The sequence below is a fragment of the Calliopsis andreniformis genome, chromosome 4 (genome assembly GCF_051401765.1).
Source record: "Calliopsis andreniformis isolate RMS-2024a chromosome 4, iyCalAndr_principal, whole genome shotgun sequence".
Classification (NCBI taxonomy): Eukaryota; Metazoa; Arthropoda; class Insecta; order Hymenoptera; family Andrenidae; genus Calliopsis; species Calliopsis andreniformis.
In genome coordinates this window covers 3,933,790-3,946,849 of record NC_135065.1, presented here as the reverse complement: position 1 = coordinate 3,946,849, position 13,060 = coordinate 3,933,790, and the positions used below count along the sequence as shown (strand labels likewise).

General features: G+C 36.7%; 1 protein-coding gene across 1 annotated transcript in view; it reads right to left on the bottom strand.

The window, feature by feature from the left end:
• The window catches only part of LOC143178156 (potassium channel subfamily K member 6), a 108,062-nt gene extending 98,736 nt beyond the window's left edge, over positions 1-9,326 (bottom strand). The window contains exons 1-2 of the mRNA XM_076376663.1: positions 8,967-9,326; positions 4,816-5,101 (exon numbers count right to left, since the gene is read on the bottom strand). Coding sequence (XP_076232778.1) covers positions 4,816-5,101; positions 8,967-9,326 — 646 coding nt within the window. The remainder of the gene's footprint in view (positions 1-4,815; positions 5,102-8,966) is intronic.
• Between the last annotated feature and the right edge of the window lie 3,734 nt (positions 9,327-13,060).

Here is a 13,060-nt window from a genome sequence, read left to right as displayed (position 1 = left end):
CGTCAAAGTATAAACTATTGCCAGAAATCATGCTGCAATGAAGTATGTACCTAATTTTATAGAGTCAAATTTCTCTCATAATTATTCTTGTGTTTAAATATAAAAAATGTTGTGCTGGCCATTAAATGTACATAAAAATTCTTTGCCAGTAATTACAAAGTAGAACTTATTTCGTTGTATTTTCCTCGTTAGAACCGTAACTACTACTGTGCAGCGAGAATGCAGAATACGTTCTCAGGCTCTTGATCCGTCAGTAAAACGCGTAAGAGCGCTACCAACTCCCACAATAGCTTCCCAGGTAGTCTGCTGATACTACTAAACTTCTTGAGAAACATTCAACTACATGCAAAGTGCACGGTCCTATGACTGCAAGCTGCTAACCGTATTTTGGTCACTCATTATCGAGTCACATATGTATGCAACGTTTCCTCGTCTTTAGTATGCTAAGTAAGTCAAAATGAAATTACCTGCCAAGGGGATGAGACGAAAATCCTCGTAAGAAGTTTCTGAATTATTAGTATATACAATGGTAAACAAAAACATCGAATAAAATAAGACTATTAATATTATCAATATTCCCATTTCCTAGAGTATCAAGTAACACAACAACGATTAACATTACTTCATTGATATCATCGAACTCAGCCTCGCCACGCAGGAAGCATAAAACGAGACCCATTCAGCATGAACGTCATCAGTTGGACGTTAATTGGATCCCATAAAATTTCGCGCGGAGGATTAAATAGAATATTGCATAAATTCCTACGTACTTACACGTACGAGTGCACGTGAAGAGGTTCCCGAGCGCCGTCGGGCTCCACGTTCGCAGAAGAAATGGCGGATGCACGAGAAATGGACAAAAAGTGGAAGAAAAAACATATATTGCAACGATAATTCGATAAGCTGCTTCGTACCCTGATTCGTTCCTCTATAGACGTTCTCTCTATTTCGCGTCTCCCTTATATATATATATATTTTTTGCTCCCTTTTTGTAATATCCACAAAACTCATAGACTTCCAATCTGCTTCGGTAATAACGAGAGTAAACGATCGGACGTGACGTCACTCGGTTCGAACGCCGGTAAGCCAGACGCTTTGAAATTGTCGGTTGGCGAGCGCGTGCACAATGCGTTCTAATATGTAAAGCGGACAAAAGAAGGTCGGCCAGCGGCGAGGCCATTACACGTTAATGTTGGACTTTGTTTGGCTTAAAAATTGATGCTCGCCATACTAAAACCTCCCGCTCCTCATCCACTGTTTCGCTCTTTCGGACTCGCGACCACCGACTCTTCTTGTTTCTACGCTATTTTTGCCCTCCACGTTCCATTTCCCTGGGTGAGGTATCTGTCGCACCCGACATGCGCGAAACTGGCACGTTTTATCGGGAATCGTTTCGCTGTGAAATTTCTTATCGTACCGTTTTGTGTCTACGAAGCTTGCGTCGTTCCTTGATACGGACACGCGACGTTAGAATTTCAATATTTGGGGCTGTGATTAATAGCCAGATTACCGATCTGCTTCTCGTTTTATTGGAATACTCTGTTCGGGGATATTACTTTTCTGATGGGATAGGATTCGAGGTAAAAGTGCTTATTGGGCGCATCATGGGAGGGCAGAGGAGTAAGTTGATTCTTTAACGTTAATAATGGCATTAACATGTTTTTCCAATGAGTAGATATGACTGAGTTAGAATTCTTTAATTTCAAGATTAGAGGATTTTTTTGTAACGCATAGTTTAAATTTGAAAACAGCAGATTTTATGTTTCGAAATTTAGTGCTTACTATTATTAAAATCACGATAATGAATTTTGAAGTTCTTTCAATAGGAATTATTAACGATTTTCATGTTATAATAGAACATACCGAAAAAGGGATGAAAATTTCATTAGTACATACAGCGAATGATTATTATTGTCATTCCATTTTCATTCAGAATGATAATAGTATCACTACATTGTTATGAAATGGTAATAAAATCTCTCAAAATATAAAATACAGTCACAAGTTTACACATAGGTTGACAACTGTACAGCTAAAATAAAATTTAATTGCTGAAAGAGCAAATAAAGCTGAGATGTAAATTTAGAAATATTACTTGTACAGTGTATCTTAATTTTAGACAGAATGTTTGCAATTAGAACTTCATTATTGATAAAAACGACATAGAAGTGGATTTTGTACGATTTAAAGATATTTTAAAGTGACATGTATAATTCTCTTGACTAGTTCCTGTTATTTTTTATCCACATTAATGTAAAAATCTTATACCAATAAATTTCAGCTAATTTGTTGAAATAATTTTGAGCAGAAAAGATGTAGATAAAGATTGAACAATTTTAGTTAATTTTATGAAATTTCTAAAATCCTGGTACCCCAGAGTAATTCAAGATACTCTATCTAGAAACTTTTGTTTTGTTAATAGTCGATGTATGTAAAAAAGCAACAAAGTACCTTTTTGAATGTTATAAAAAAACGAAGAATGTAGTACACGTTTCGAAACGATCAAAATAGTGATTAATTTAAAGCTAGATTAAAAAACTCGTCTTTTTAATAAAGCATGCTTGGTAGATCTTCAAGACGTCACAAACGTTGCAAATTAATTTCCAGCTGGCAAGAAGTCTCACTTATTCGACAAAAGTCATGGAAGCGGAGTATTGAGGTTTAACAACGAAATTACATGCTTGTAAGAACACAGCGTTTAACCAGTGAAGTAATGTACTTGAGTAAAGAGGAAACAGCCTGGATGCTGAAATTAGGAGAGGCAACCATTTTTGCTATTGCTATGCCTGCAACTTGTCCCCATTGGGAACTTTGGATCGCTTTAACGTTGCTCACAAGTGCAATTCTATTGTGTTTGATTTCATGTAGGAATTGTTCGACCGTGGATGCTCTTCTGAAAGCTAGATGTATCAATTCTGTGATGTATGTACCATAGTAATTATGTACTTCTATTGAAAACGTTTGAGAATTATATAGCTTTCATAATTTACAATATGATATAATTTAAGATAAATCAAGCACAAATTCATTATTATCATTCAATATTCTGTATTATCATCAATATTAGCAGACACCTTATTAAAGTTATTTTTGCATTTTCACAGTAAGTAAGACTTTTGATAAAATTTTTTCATATTGTCATAGTATTATACAAAATTATCATAAAAATTGATCTTCAAGAATTAATATCTATCCTTTTAAAATGGAAGTTATATTTATAAAGCAAATTATAGAAAAGTAAATTGTTGATAATTACCAATTTATTATTAATTAAAAAATGTAAGCACTGTAAACACTTCAGAATTCTAAGAAAAGGACTAGTACTGTATAATATTATAAAAGATTGTACTTTCATATAAATAATAAGAGCAGTGTATCATTAACATTGCCTAAATAATAACTTTCAAAATTCGAAACGTTGAAATATTCCTTGAAAAACCATTGTGAACTGAAAATCAGTGTTAAATCTAAGGTACCATTTTTGTAACTAGTCTCGAAAAAAGCTGAAAGTTGTAAACGCAAATATAACAAACAGTGGAACGTCGAACGAAAATCCTGCAATTGTCAGCTGTCATTTCACATTTTGACAGCATCCAAAATAAAATCTGGTTATTTTTATACCGTTTCATAGAAGATAGCTCTTTTTTATACTTAGTAGTTTAGTATAAAAAATGTGAAATATTTTCATAAAATAGGTTGCAAATATCAAAGTAGTAGAAAATGTAAATTCTATATTCACATGCACATAACTGCAGCAATAGTTAGTTGTTGGATTATATACTATTCTGTATAATCTAAAGTACATTACACACATGTTCAACGTGTATATGTATAGACACACAGATGCAGTCAGAAGCTGCTCGATATCAGGTAGAAATTTTGTGAGCTGATTCTACATACCAAAATAGGAAAATCAAGAGTAACGAAATTGCGCTTGAGGCTTCGTTTCAGAGATATTGTTGCAAAAGGCAGCTAAAGTTTGCGTAAAGCGTGTCTAACTTAGGACACATTCTACTGGCGACGTGCATCAGCCATGTCAGGCACTTCGCTGTTAATAAGATAAATCAGTAGAGTAAGTCAAGTCAGACATATTTAAGCGTATCTTTAACAATTAATAATTCTGAAAAGAAGTTTTAAATCAAACACAATGTTAGCATTTTTGATTTTCGTCTTATTTTGGTATGTAGAATTATTCTAGTAGAATACTGTATATACAAAAACGTCATTACATGCATCTACCGATCTTCCGAGCACACATTACATGATTATTTTCCTGGAATTACTAAAGATTATTTACTGCAATTACAAAATTAATGGTGTAAATTGCAATTATTTAAGCAAAGAAAAGCTCACAATGTTAGCTATATTAAATGGACTAATCCATTTCATCTATGTGTCAAAACTGAAATAAAAAAACGTGAGTTTTCAAGAAATTCTAAAACAATAATTTCATTCGCGATATTCCAATATCAATCTTTTGCTTCGTATAAAAATTATACAAGAAACTCCTAAAGAACAAAAACCAATTCCTCCTTAGCTCAATTCTGATAACAATTCTTTCCCCCGAAAATCCACTCCTTGCTTCAACTATGAACACTCTATACAAATACGTCCTGCTGTTACCAAATGAAGGAACTATTATTCAAATTCAACACTCTTAACACCTTTCGCGTGAAGTGCTCGATCTTCTTTCGTCGTACGATCTCAGACGAAGACAATCGCTGGTAGCGAATTGATTACCATCGAGTCATAAATTTAACGAGCAGTAAATCTAACGCGACACCGAGCAGTACGTTAATTGCGTTAAGTACTTACCGATCGTCGTCAACACCGTGAGGGAGTACAAGAACGCTTTGGCGAAGTTCCACTCGTACTCTGGCGCACGTCGTTCGGTAACGGGATCGCTGGCAGAACTTCCGACGTACGTTCCGGCGTTCTGGGTCGCCATCATGTCTTCGGTGATCCTCTTCACTAGTTGATCCTGGAAGCGTGCGATCTCCTGGGCGGCCAGCCTCGTCCAATTCTCACGGTAGAGGATGTTCAAACTCTCTGTGATTATCCATATATTCTCCACGGTCTTCGCTCGTGCCTCGTAATTAACCTTGACGAACAGAACCAGTTTATTAGAGGGCGAAAAAGCCACGAAAGGTGGGAGTACGTGATGCAACTGCATGACAGAAGGGAGATGAACACGAGTGGATACGTAGTGTCTCGAGCACGTTTGTCAGGAATTTTTACACAATCACACACTCTGAATTAATTATGATGTAACTATTGGTTAGTTGTGAAGGTTAAGTTGTGGGTCAACTAAGCCATTAACTCTTTAGCGACGACATTCATATGATGCACATTGAAAACTATGAATGCATATTTGTTACTACTATTTAGGAAAATTGTTTTGAATAATTCCTCATTGATTGTAAAATAATTATTTGGAAGACAAAAGCTTTTGAATAGTGTCATTTTTAATTCCATTTGCACAGGGCTTCTTTAAGCAAAATGGGCAAGCTTTGAGAGATTAGCTGACTTTTATTTATACAAGTGTCGAAACGAGTAGACGTTCTGCGCTGAACTGACGTTATAGGGCTGAATTTGCTTTGAGGTAATTTCTTATGTTTTTTCTATTGGTTCTTTTGGCTTGTTGGTGGTGGTATAACAAGTTTCGTATTGGGCACTGGGGGTGTGACAAATGGGAAGAGGGGAGCCGAAAAGTAAAAGTATTTGGTGCTAATCCACAGAGTGTAGAAAAGACCTTACGGTAATAAAACGTGGGAGTGACCGTGCAAAGCTTGCCAGATGTTATTCCTGATTATGACCCCAAATTCTAAAGGCTTGGAACCGTGGAATAGTATTAATGAAACACGTGTCTTAACAATGAGCTTCTATTTATTGTAACTTTGTTTGCCATGAAGGTAAAAAAATAAATATTTGAAATAATATTTAGATTCGTTATTTTCAGTTAGCTCATCTGAAAATATGGAAAGTATGCATTTATTTGAAGTAGCAAGAATTTTAAATATTCTATTACACATGAACTTATTTTGAAATCTAAAATGGAAATAATTATCAGAACAATTATAACCAGTAACAAACTAGTTACACTAGAGAATATTTGATCAATTAAAATAATTATATAATTGTTATAGTTTAGAAACGAAATAGCTGCAAAATAAAGTAGTGCAAATTTTAAATAATACGATAAAGTGTGTTATTTTAGATTTTCAGACATGTTTAGACAACATTTATTTGAAATAAAAAAATAGAAAACAATTTTCTATTTTAAAACTTTCTATTTTAACTAATTATTTATTACAAATAAAATGAGAGAGGACAATACCTATTTATAATATTTGAAATGAAGATATCTATGATATGGAAATTCTATTCTATATGAGATAGTAAATCAGAAAGCAGCCTCAGTATTATACCAGGGAGTGTTACTTCATAAATTCCATAGTGTAATTTATTATTTAAAAAACCATTTTCAAATAACATTAATATATAATGTCCAGGACTGACTTTGGATACTGGATACTGATTTTATTGTATTATATTTGATACTACTAATTAATAGACAATTATAACAATTATTTTTCTATATTCGCTAATATATTTTTCGTAAGTTTCTATGTATTTACTACTTATATTGTGTGAAAACGACTAACAATAAATTCATGTAAAAGACTTTGGAAGTTCCTTATTATAACCTCGCATGCATGCAACGCACCATTGCGAAAAAAAAGAAAACAAGAATGTTAAAACAACGAATTTCGAAAACGTAAATGAATAAAAGATTAACCATCTCCTACATTCAGTCTGTTTGGACATAAACACAACATACATGTTTGAGGAACAATAGATTAGAGTCACAAAGGAGCAGACTACACAATAAATAAAAAAGCAACACAACGCCATAAATGCTCCGTTCTTTCCACTTGTTAGTTCATTATGGAAACGAACGAACCTCTCCAAGGATATCCGACGATAGAAGCTAGAAGGTTTGAATTTCGCGTGGCGGGAAAATTGTACATTTATGAAAATGCGAGATATTTTTAAATATAATGAAAAGTGAAATATTTTTGTTATATCCCTTGATGTACATACTTATGACGCTTTGTAAAAATACAGTAAATATGTTTCGAAGGTATTTTATGGACTACCATAAATTAACAAGATACAGTATGTGATTAAATATCGATCAATCGACATTTCTTATTAGTTAAATGTTAAGCTTTAACTAAGGCGAATTAATTATGAAGTTACTGAATGAAAAGTTTAGGTTTATTATAAAATGTAAAGAGATAACAATTATTTAACATTTTGGGAGTTTATAATAATATATATAGTTTTTCATTAATATTTTCACGCCAATTTTTTTTTCTATAATAATACAACTTCCATTTACGTCACATTTTGATTGTCACTCAAGCCAATATAGCTAAAACAATAATTTATAGCATTACAGTTAGCTCATAGGGTAAATCTACTGAAACAGTTGAGATTGAATTGTTCTATCAACTGATATTTTTTTCTGATTCTGACGTCGTTTTAGTCAGAAACTCTATAAAGAAATAATGCGCATGAAACGAAAGTTCACGTCGCAAAATACTGTTAACGTGAAAAGACTGGAAATGTAATCATTACTACGAACAAGACCCAGAAATCGGAAATTTCTTTTTCGTTGAGTAACAATCTGTGTTGAATGGGTTTTACTTTAAAGAAAAAAGAAACCTGAAGGAATGGTCGATCGATGGAACTTGGTAGAAAGGAACACCATCGCGAGAACAGAGATAATTCGATTGACTTCAGATTTAGTGAGGTCAACTCGGGTCAAGGGGGAATATCCAGCCCAAGGTAAATCTAAATTTATCTTTATCACTAGTTATTTTTCCTTGGGGAAGCGGAAGAAGCTAATAGAAGATATGTACAATATATTTATGGCCATGTGAAGTATAAAAATTTCATCACACAATTGTTTTACTTCAAGGGGTAAAAAGTACGAAGGCATGAAACAATGGCAAGGAATTTTCATTATTTGAAACTCTTACTGGAATTAAATCACTGTGATATTATTTACACATATAGCATTTAATTTTGTTTTAATTGAAATGATAATAATTTGAACTTTATATTTTTATATAACAAATAACTGCTGAAAATAAATCAATGTTATATGTAAATAAATCAATAAATCAATCACAATTATTTAATCGTTAAGCGAATGGTTCTTTCAAAAAAATGTGTCAAAAAATTATAACAAAATCAGTAAGGTGTATAGATACTATAGTTAATTTATTATGTTAATATAGTATACTAATTTATTAGCATTACCATTTATGGCAAAACTGTACATGTAAGAGTTAATGGATTTCAAATGAAATTATCAAATGTACTAGCCAATAAGTTGATTGAAAATTCAATATGAGTAAGCGATGTTTATGATCCTGCTATTTGAAATTTGGATAATTATTGGATAATTATTCATCAGACTGAAGAAGAGAAAATTCATTTGTGATTGAAAAAAACTTATCCAATAATACCTTTCATAACTCAGAAAATTGGAATCCTACTTTAGCTTCTTAGAGTACAGGGATTTTCAATAAAAAAGTCTCTATTTGCATACAAATTTCATTCAATAAAGACGAAATTAGTGAAATATATCCTAAACTGTCATTCTTCAAGTTATTTACAATATTTTAATATTTCAGAGTGGGGTGAATATCAAAACTGTGCATAAACGTCAGTAGAAGTATTTAAAATGCGAGACACTTGTCCCAAAGAATATCCCAAGAATTTTCCAAAGAATAAAATCTTAATGATCTGATCAGTCAATACACATACATACTATAAATCATTACACAACAAATAGATACTATTTACGTTACACAAGATAAAAACGTATATATACAGAATTGACCATCCAGACCATATAGAAATTGCCTACGATAAGGTATTCACATACTCACCTGCTTCAGCCAAGCGGTGGTGTTCCGTCTGGTAGGCTGATTCCCCGCTATTGTAGTGGCAAGTGTTCTTTGTTGTATCCCAACATTGGTGCCGCCCTCGATAGCGAGGAAGATGAAGCTACCGAGTAGAGTGTAACCCACGAGGAGGGCACATATACCCAGGTTTATAACAAAACCTTTGAGAAAGGAGTGCTGGCTGGCCTTGTCCGGCACTCCGCCAAAGCAGAGACACCTCACTTGCCTCGACGGATGCGTTTTCGAGCGGTCCGACGTGGACCTCTTCAAGGAGGACGTGTTACCATTGTTCGCGGGCTTGAAGCCCTCGTAAGCCCTGTAATGCCTCGCGTTGTCCTTCTCCATCCTCGCGTTTCCCTTTCGACCGGATCACCCAGTTCTATCGCTTGACTCGCATTTGTCGAATGGTATCTCAGCTCGGCCTGTCGTTCACGTTTGTCAATTCTTCCCGCTGGCAGGGATGGCCGACAGCGAGGCGGAAAAATCGAAAGATAAGAATGGCCCTCTAGTCTTCACGGAGCTCCCTCGATGGCTAATCTCGCGCCATTCGTATTGGGTGTCTCTAGAGCAGAGAGTGGCTGAAACGTTCGGAGCTCTATTTCTGTTCCTTATCCCGCTATCCGTTGGATCATTCTTCCGATCTTCTCCTGCTATAGATGACACGATCACCACTCGCGCTGCGTCGGTACGTGAGACGATTCCTGTCGACGTGGTCACTTCGTTTGTCCAATAGCTTCTTCAACAATTTTCTTCGCGACCATCTTCGCGACCTCCGTGAATCCATCCGCGCCAACTGCGCCACGTAGCTGCGAGTCCTCCAGATGTCGAATTTATCGTGAACGAGCCTCGGTTCGAAACACTCCATTGGACGCACCGTAAGACACACTACGAATGGTTTACATCGAAATGCCTAGCGAGAAAGCGTTTGAACACCCCTGTGAACGTTTCCTCGTCCAGAGACAAAAGACGGTTGTCAGGGAATCGACACCTCGATTGCAGTCACTGTCGATTTTTATTATCCTCTTAGAAAATGGTCGTTCGACGGGATCAGATCACGGGAAGATTCCCCAGGATCGAGCAGAATGTTCGATCGCGCGAGGCGGCTACTCCTGCGATTTTTCTCGAGGACGGCTGTCCTGCCTGGAACGTGGCCCAGAATTCTATGGGTAAAATCGATGTTTGAGATATTTTCTAGGATATTAGTTCCTGCCGAGGACGAGCTTCTCTATGGAGATCGAAATCGAAAGGTTCGGTCCTTCTTTTCGGGATATTGTCCCCTAAAGGGGCGCATAGATTTAAGAAATATTTATAGGTGACGGTGAAATAATGTCGACTTTTATTACAGAATTTATCGCCACTATGCATCGCATAATTTCAACTTATAAATTCCATTGAAGCTTTCCAATTTCACCAGACATCCTTCATACTTAAAAATTCGCGAATGCTTCACAGTGAACCTTTCAACCAGTCACTCGTGTCACCTCTAGCGACACATTTATGAAAACCGTTCTTCCAAGCAATTTCAGGTTTAAGCTTTAAATCCTGAGGACCACCTGTATTTAAATTTTCTTTGGAGGACACGGAGGTGGATCAATTAAACTCGATGCGTTGTCGCGAAGAAAAGCCACGACACTGCGGCATCCGCAAAATCGCTTCCGCTACACGCGACAGCTCCCCTTTTTTCGTCAGAGGCAAGATAGAAACTTAAGCAACGTCGCCGAGTGAATTTCAAGAGTATCTCCATGAGTCGCTTAAACTTTCCTCCGTACTGGCTGAATGCAAAGCCACTACCGAGTTTCCCGCTACCCCATCTTTCGTTCAGCCGCGGGGAAAAAGGAAACGTCGCCACGAGTGGAACACCGCGGGATGCAGTCGGATGTGCAACCGGGAAAGAAGTGGATGGCAATTTCAAGGCTTCATTCCGACAAACCGGATTTCCGGAATAAGCATTCCCGATGCACGCGACGGCTGCGCGGTCTCCTGCTGCGTTCGGATGTCCGCCGACTCGTTCCCCTCATTTTTTCGTCAGCTAGCTCGCGGGATCGATTTAATGGCGAACCGTTCACGTCTCCAGGTGAAAACTCGCCGAGGAAAGCCGATTAACGCGGTCAGGGTTGATCCAGTAATTTGCTTATGCCTTCTACGCTCCGCGGTGTTTTCGCTCTTCGGTGGCCTGGCGAATAAATCAGCGGCTCCCGCGACGAGCGCGAGCCCAGCGTCGTTTCCTTTCCGCTCGATCGAGGTAATCTGCAAACAGAAGCGGGAAAATAGGATTGGCCGATTGGATTTCACGCTTGCTTTTCTTTACTCGCTATCCGCGAGGTATTGCGGTAATATTTCAACATGCCGGGAGGAGGAAACCCTCGCATCGGAAATGGAACTGACCGTTTCCCGTTCCACGTTGCCGACGTGCCGTGATGCTAACGTATTTTTAGCGCCTGCGATCGTGAAACGTGGAATTTTGTGAAGTGTGAACGTATCGATGCCATATATGGATTGTATTCGCAAGATATTGGATGTGGCGAGGAAGATACTGAGAACTGACGCGAAAGCGGCGGTTGGTGCTTTCTTTTAGCGAATGCTGTTGTGTGTTTAACTCTTTTGTCAATAATTGGGAATCTAGGTATCTATTTCATCGTTTGCATCAATTCTCCATCCACAACCTAGGTCGTTTAAGACCCAGACCATTTTGGTCTCTGAATTTTTGTCTTGCCTTGTTTAGAAAAATTGAGGTAACATATGGCAATAAAAACTATGTGATGATGTTCTAGAAACTTGAAGTATTTAAGAATTTTTTTGGATTTTTTAAAATACATAAACGTCCAAAAATTGCATGGATTCAGTTTGCAGATAGCGTTAAGAATAAAGTTGCTGACGAAGGATTAGTATATTAATCGAAATATCAACACTGCAATCCTTATTTTTTCGACAATTAATTAATTAATAATTAATTTACATTCCCAGAGTATAACTGCATGAAGAATTCTTTTAGTATAAATACCCGTCGTGTAATTTGATTGCCTATAAATTAGAAGATATACTCAAATGGATTAAAAGTAAAAGTACAGGAATATTTGTTACAGTTTGGATTTGATCCAATTTATATTCCCACAGTCTGTTTTCATATTTCCATGTGTTATCTCTATTTGAAATATATAAACTTCGAATAAAAATGTCTTCACTGAACAAGTAATATTCGTAATATCTTAAAAACTATTTGAAAAAAGGTGTATACATTAATGTTTGCTGAATTCGTCTTGAATCGTACTATCTATTAATCAAACAAAAAATATATAATCCCATTTAAAAAACCAAACTTAACTTTCATATCTCTGTAAACAATAATGATAAAAAAAAATTGTTACGGCCAATAAATCAGCCCCCTCTTGCCATTCAATTTCATATAAAAATTTTTTTGGTATCTTTAATAGGTTACGAAATAATCGACTGTCCAGTATTTCGTGGGACATACTGTATGTATATCGGAATTGTGTATCGGTTGACATCTAAAAATAACGATCTTGGTTAAAAGAAAACGAGAGAGCTCCGCTTTAACGTGACCTCACAGCGCGCTCGAACGTTTCTTATTCTCTTACACGCCGTATCAAATTTCGAAAAGAATCGGGGATCTGACGCCAGCTACGATGGCTTCGATGCTCCAGCGGGAGACAGCTGAATTCTAGGTGGACGCGAAACGTTGAATTATCGTGGAAGGTCCTTTGGGAAATCGTAGAAGAGTTCCCCGTGATGTTCCTGTTTCTTTCCGCGTTACCTCGGCTCCGCGGGAACTTGCCAGTAAAGGGGCCATAATCGGCGATCATCCTCAAATCCACTAATACGGAGCCCACGAAAATCGGACGAGAAAAGGCGCATGAAAGCCGCTGGGACGAGAATGAAAGGAAGGACAGTCGACGACGCGGACAGGAAACGAAAAGTCGATTCCTGGTAGCGGAAACTGAACGATATAGCGCGTTCGTCGGGTCCTTCGACATCCATAAATGCATAGCAAGATCAACTGGTTTAAAGCCACAGAGTTCTTCATATCCGACCGTGATTCAGTACAGTGCTGATATTTAAAT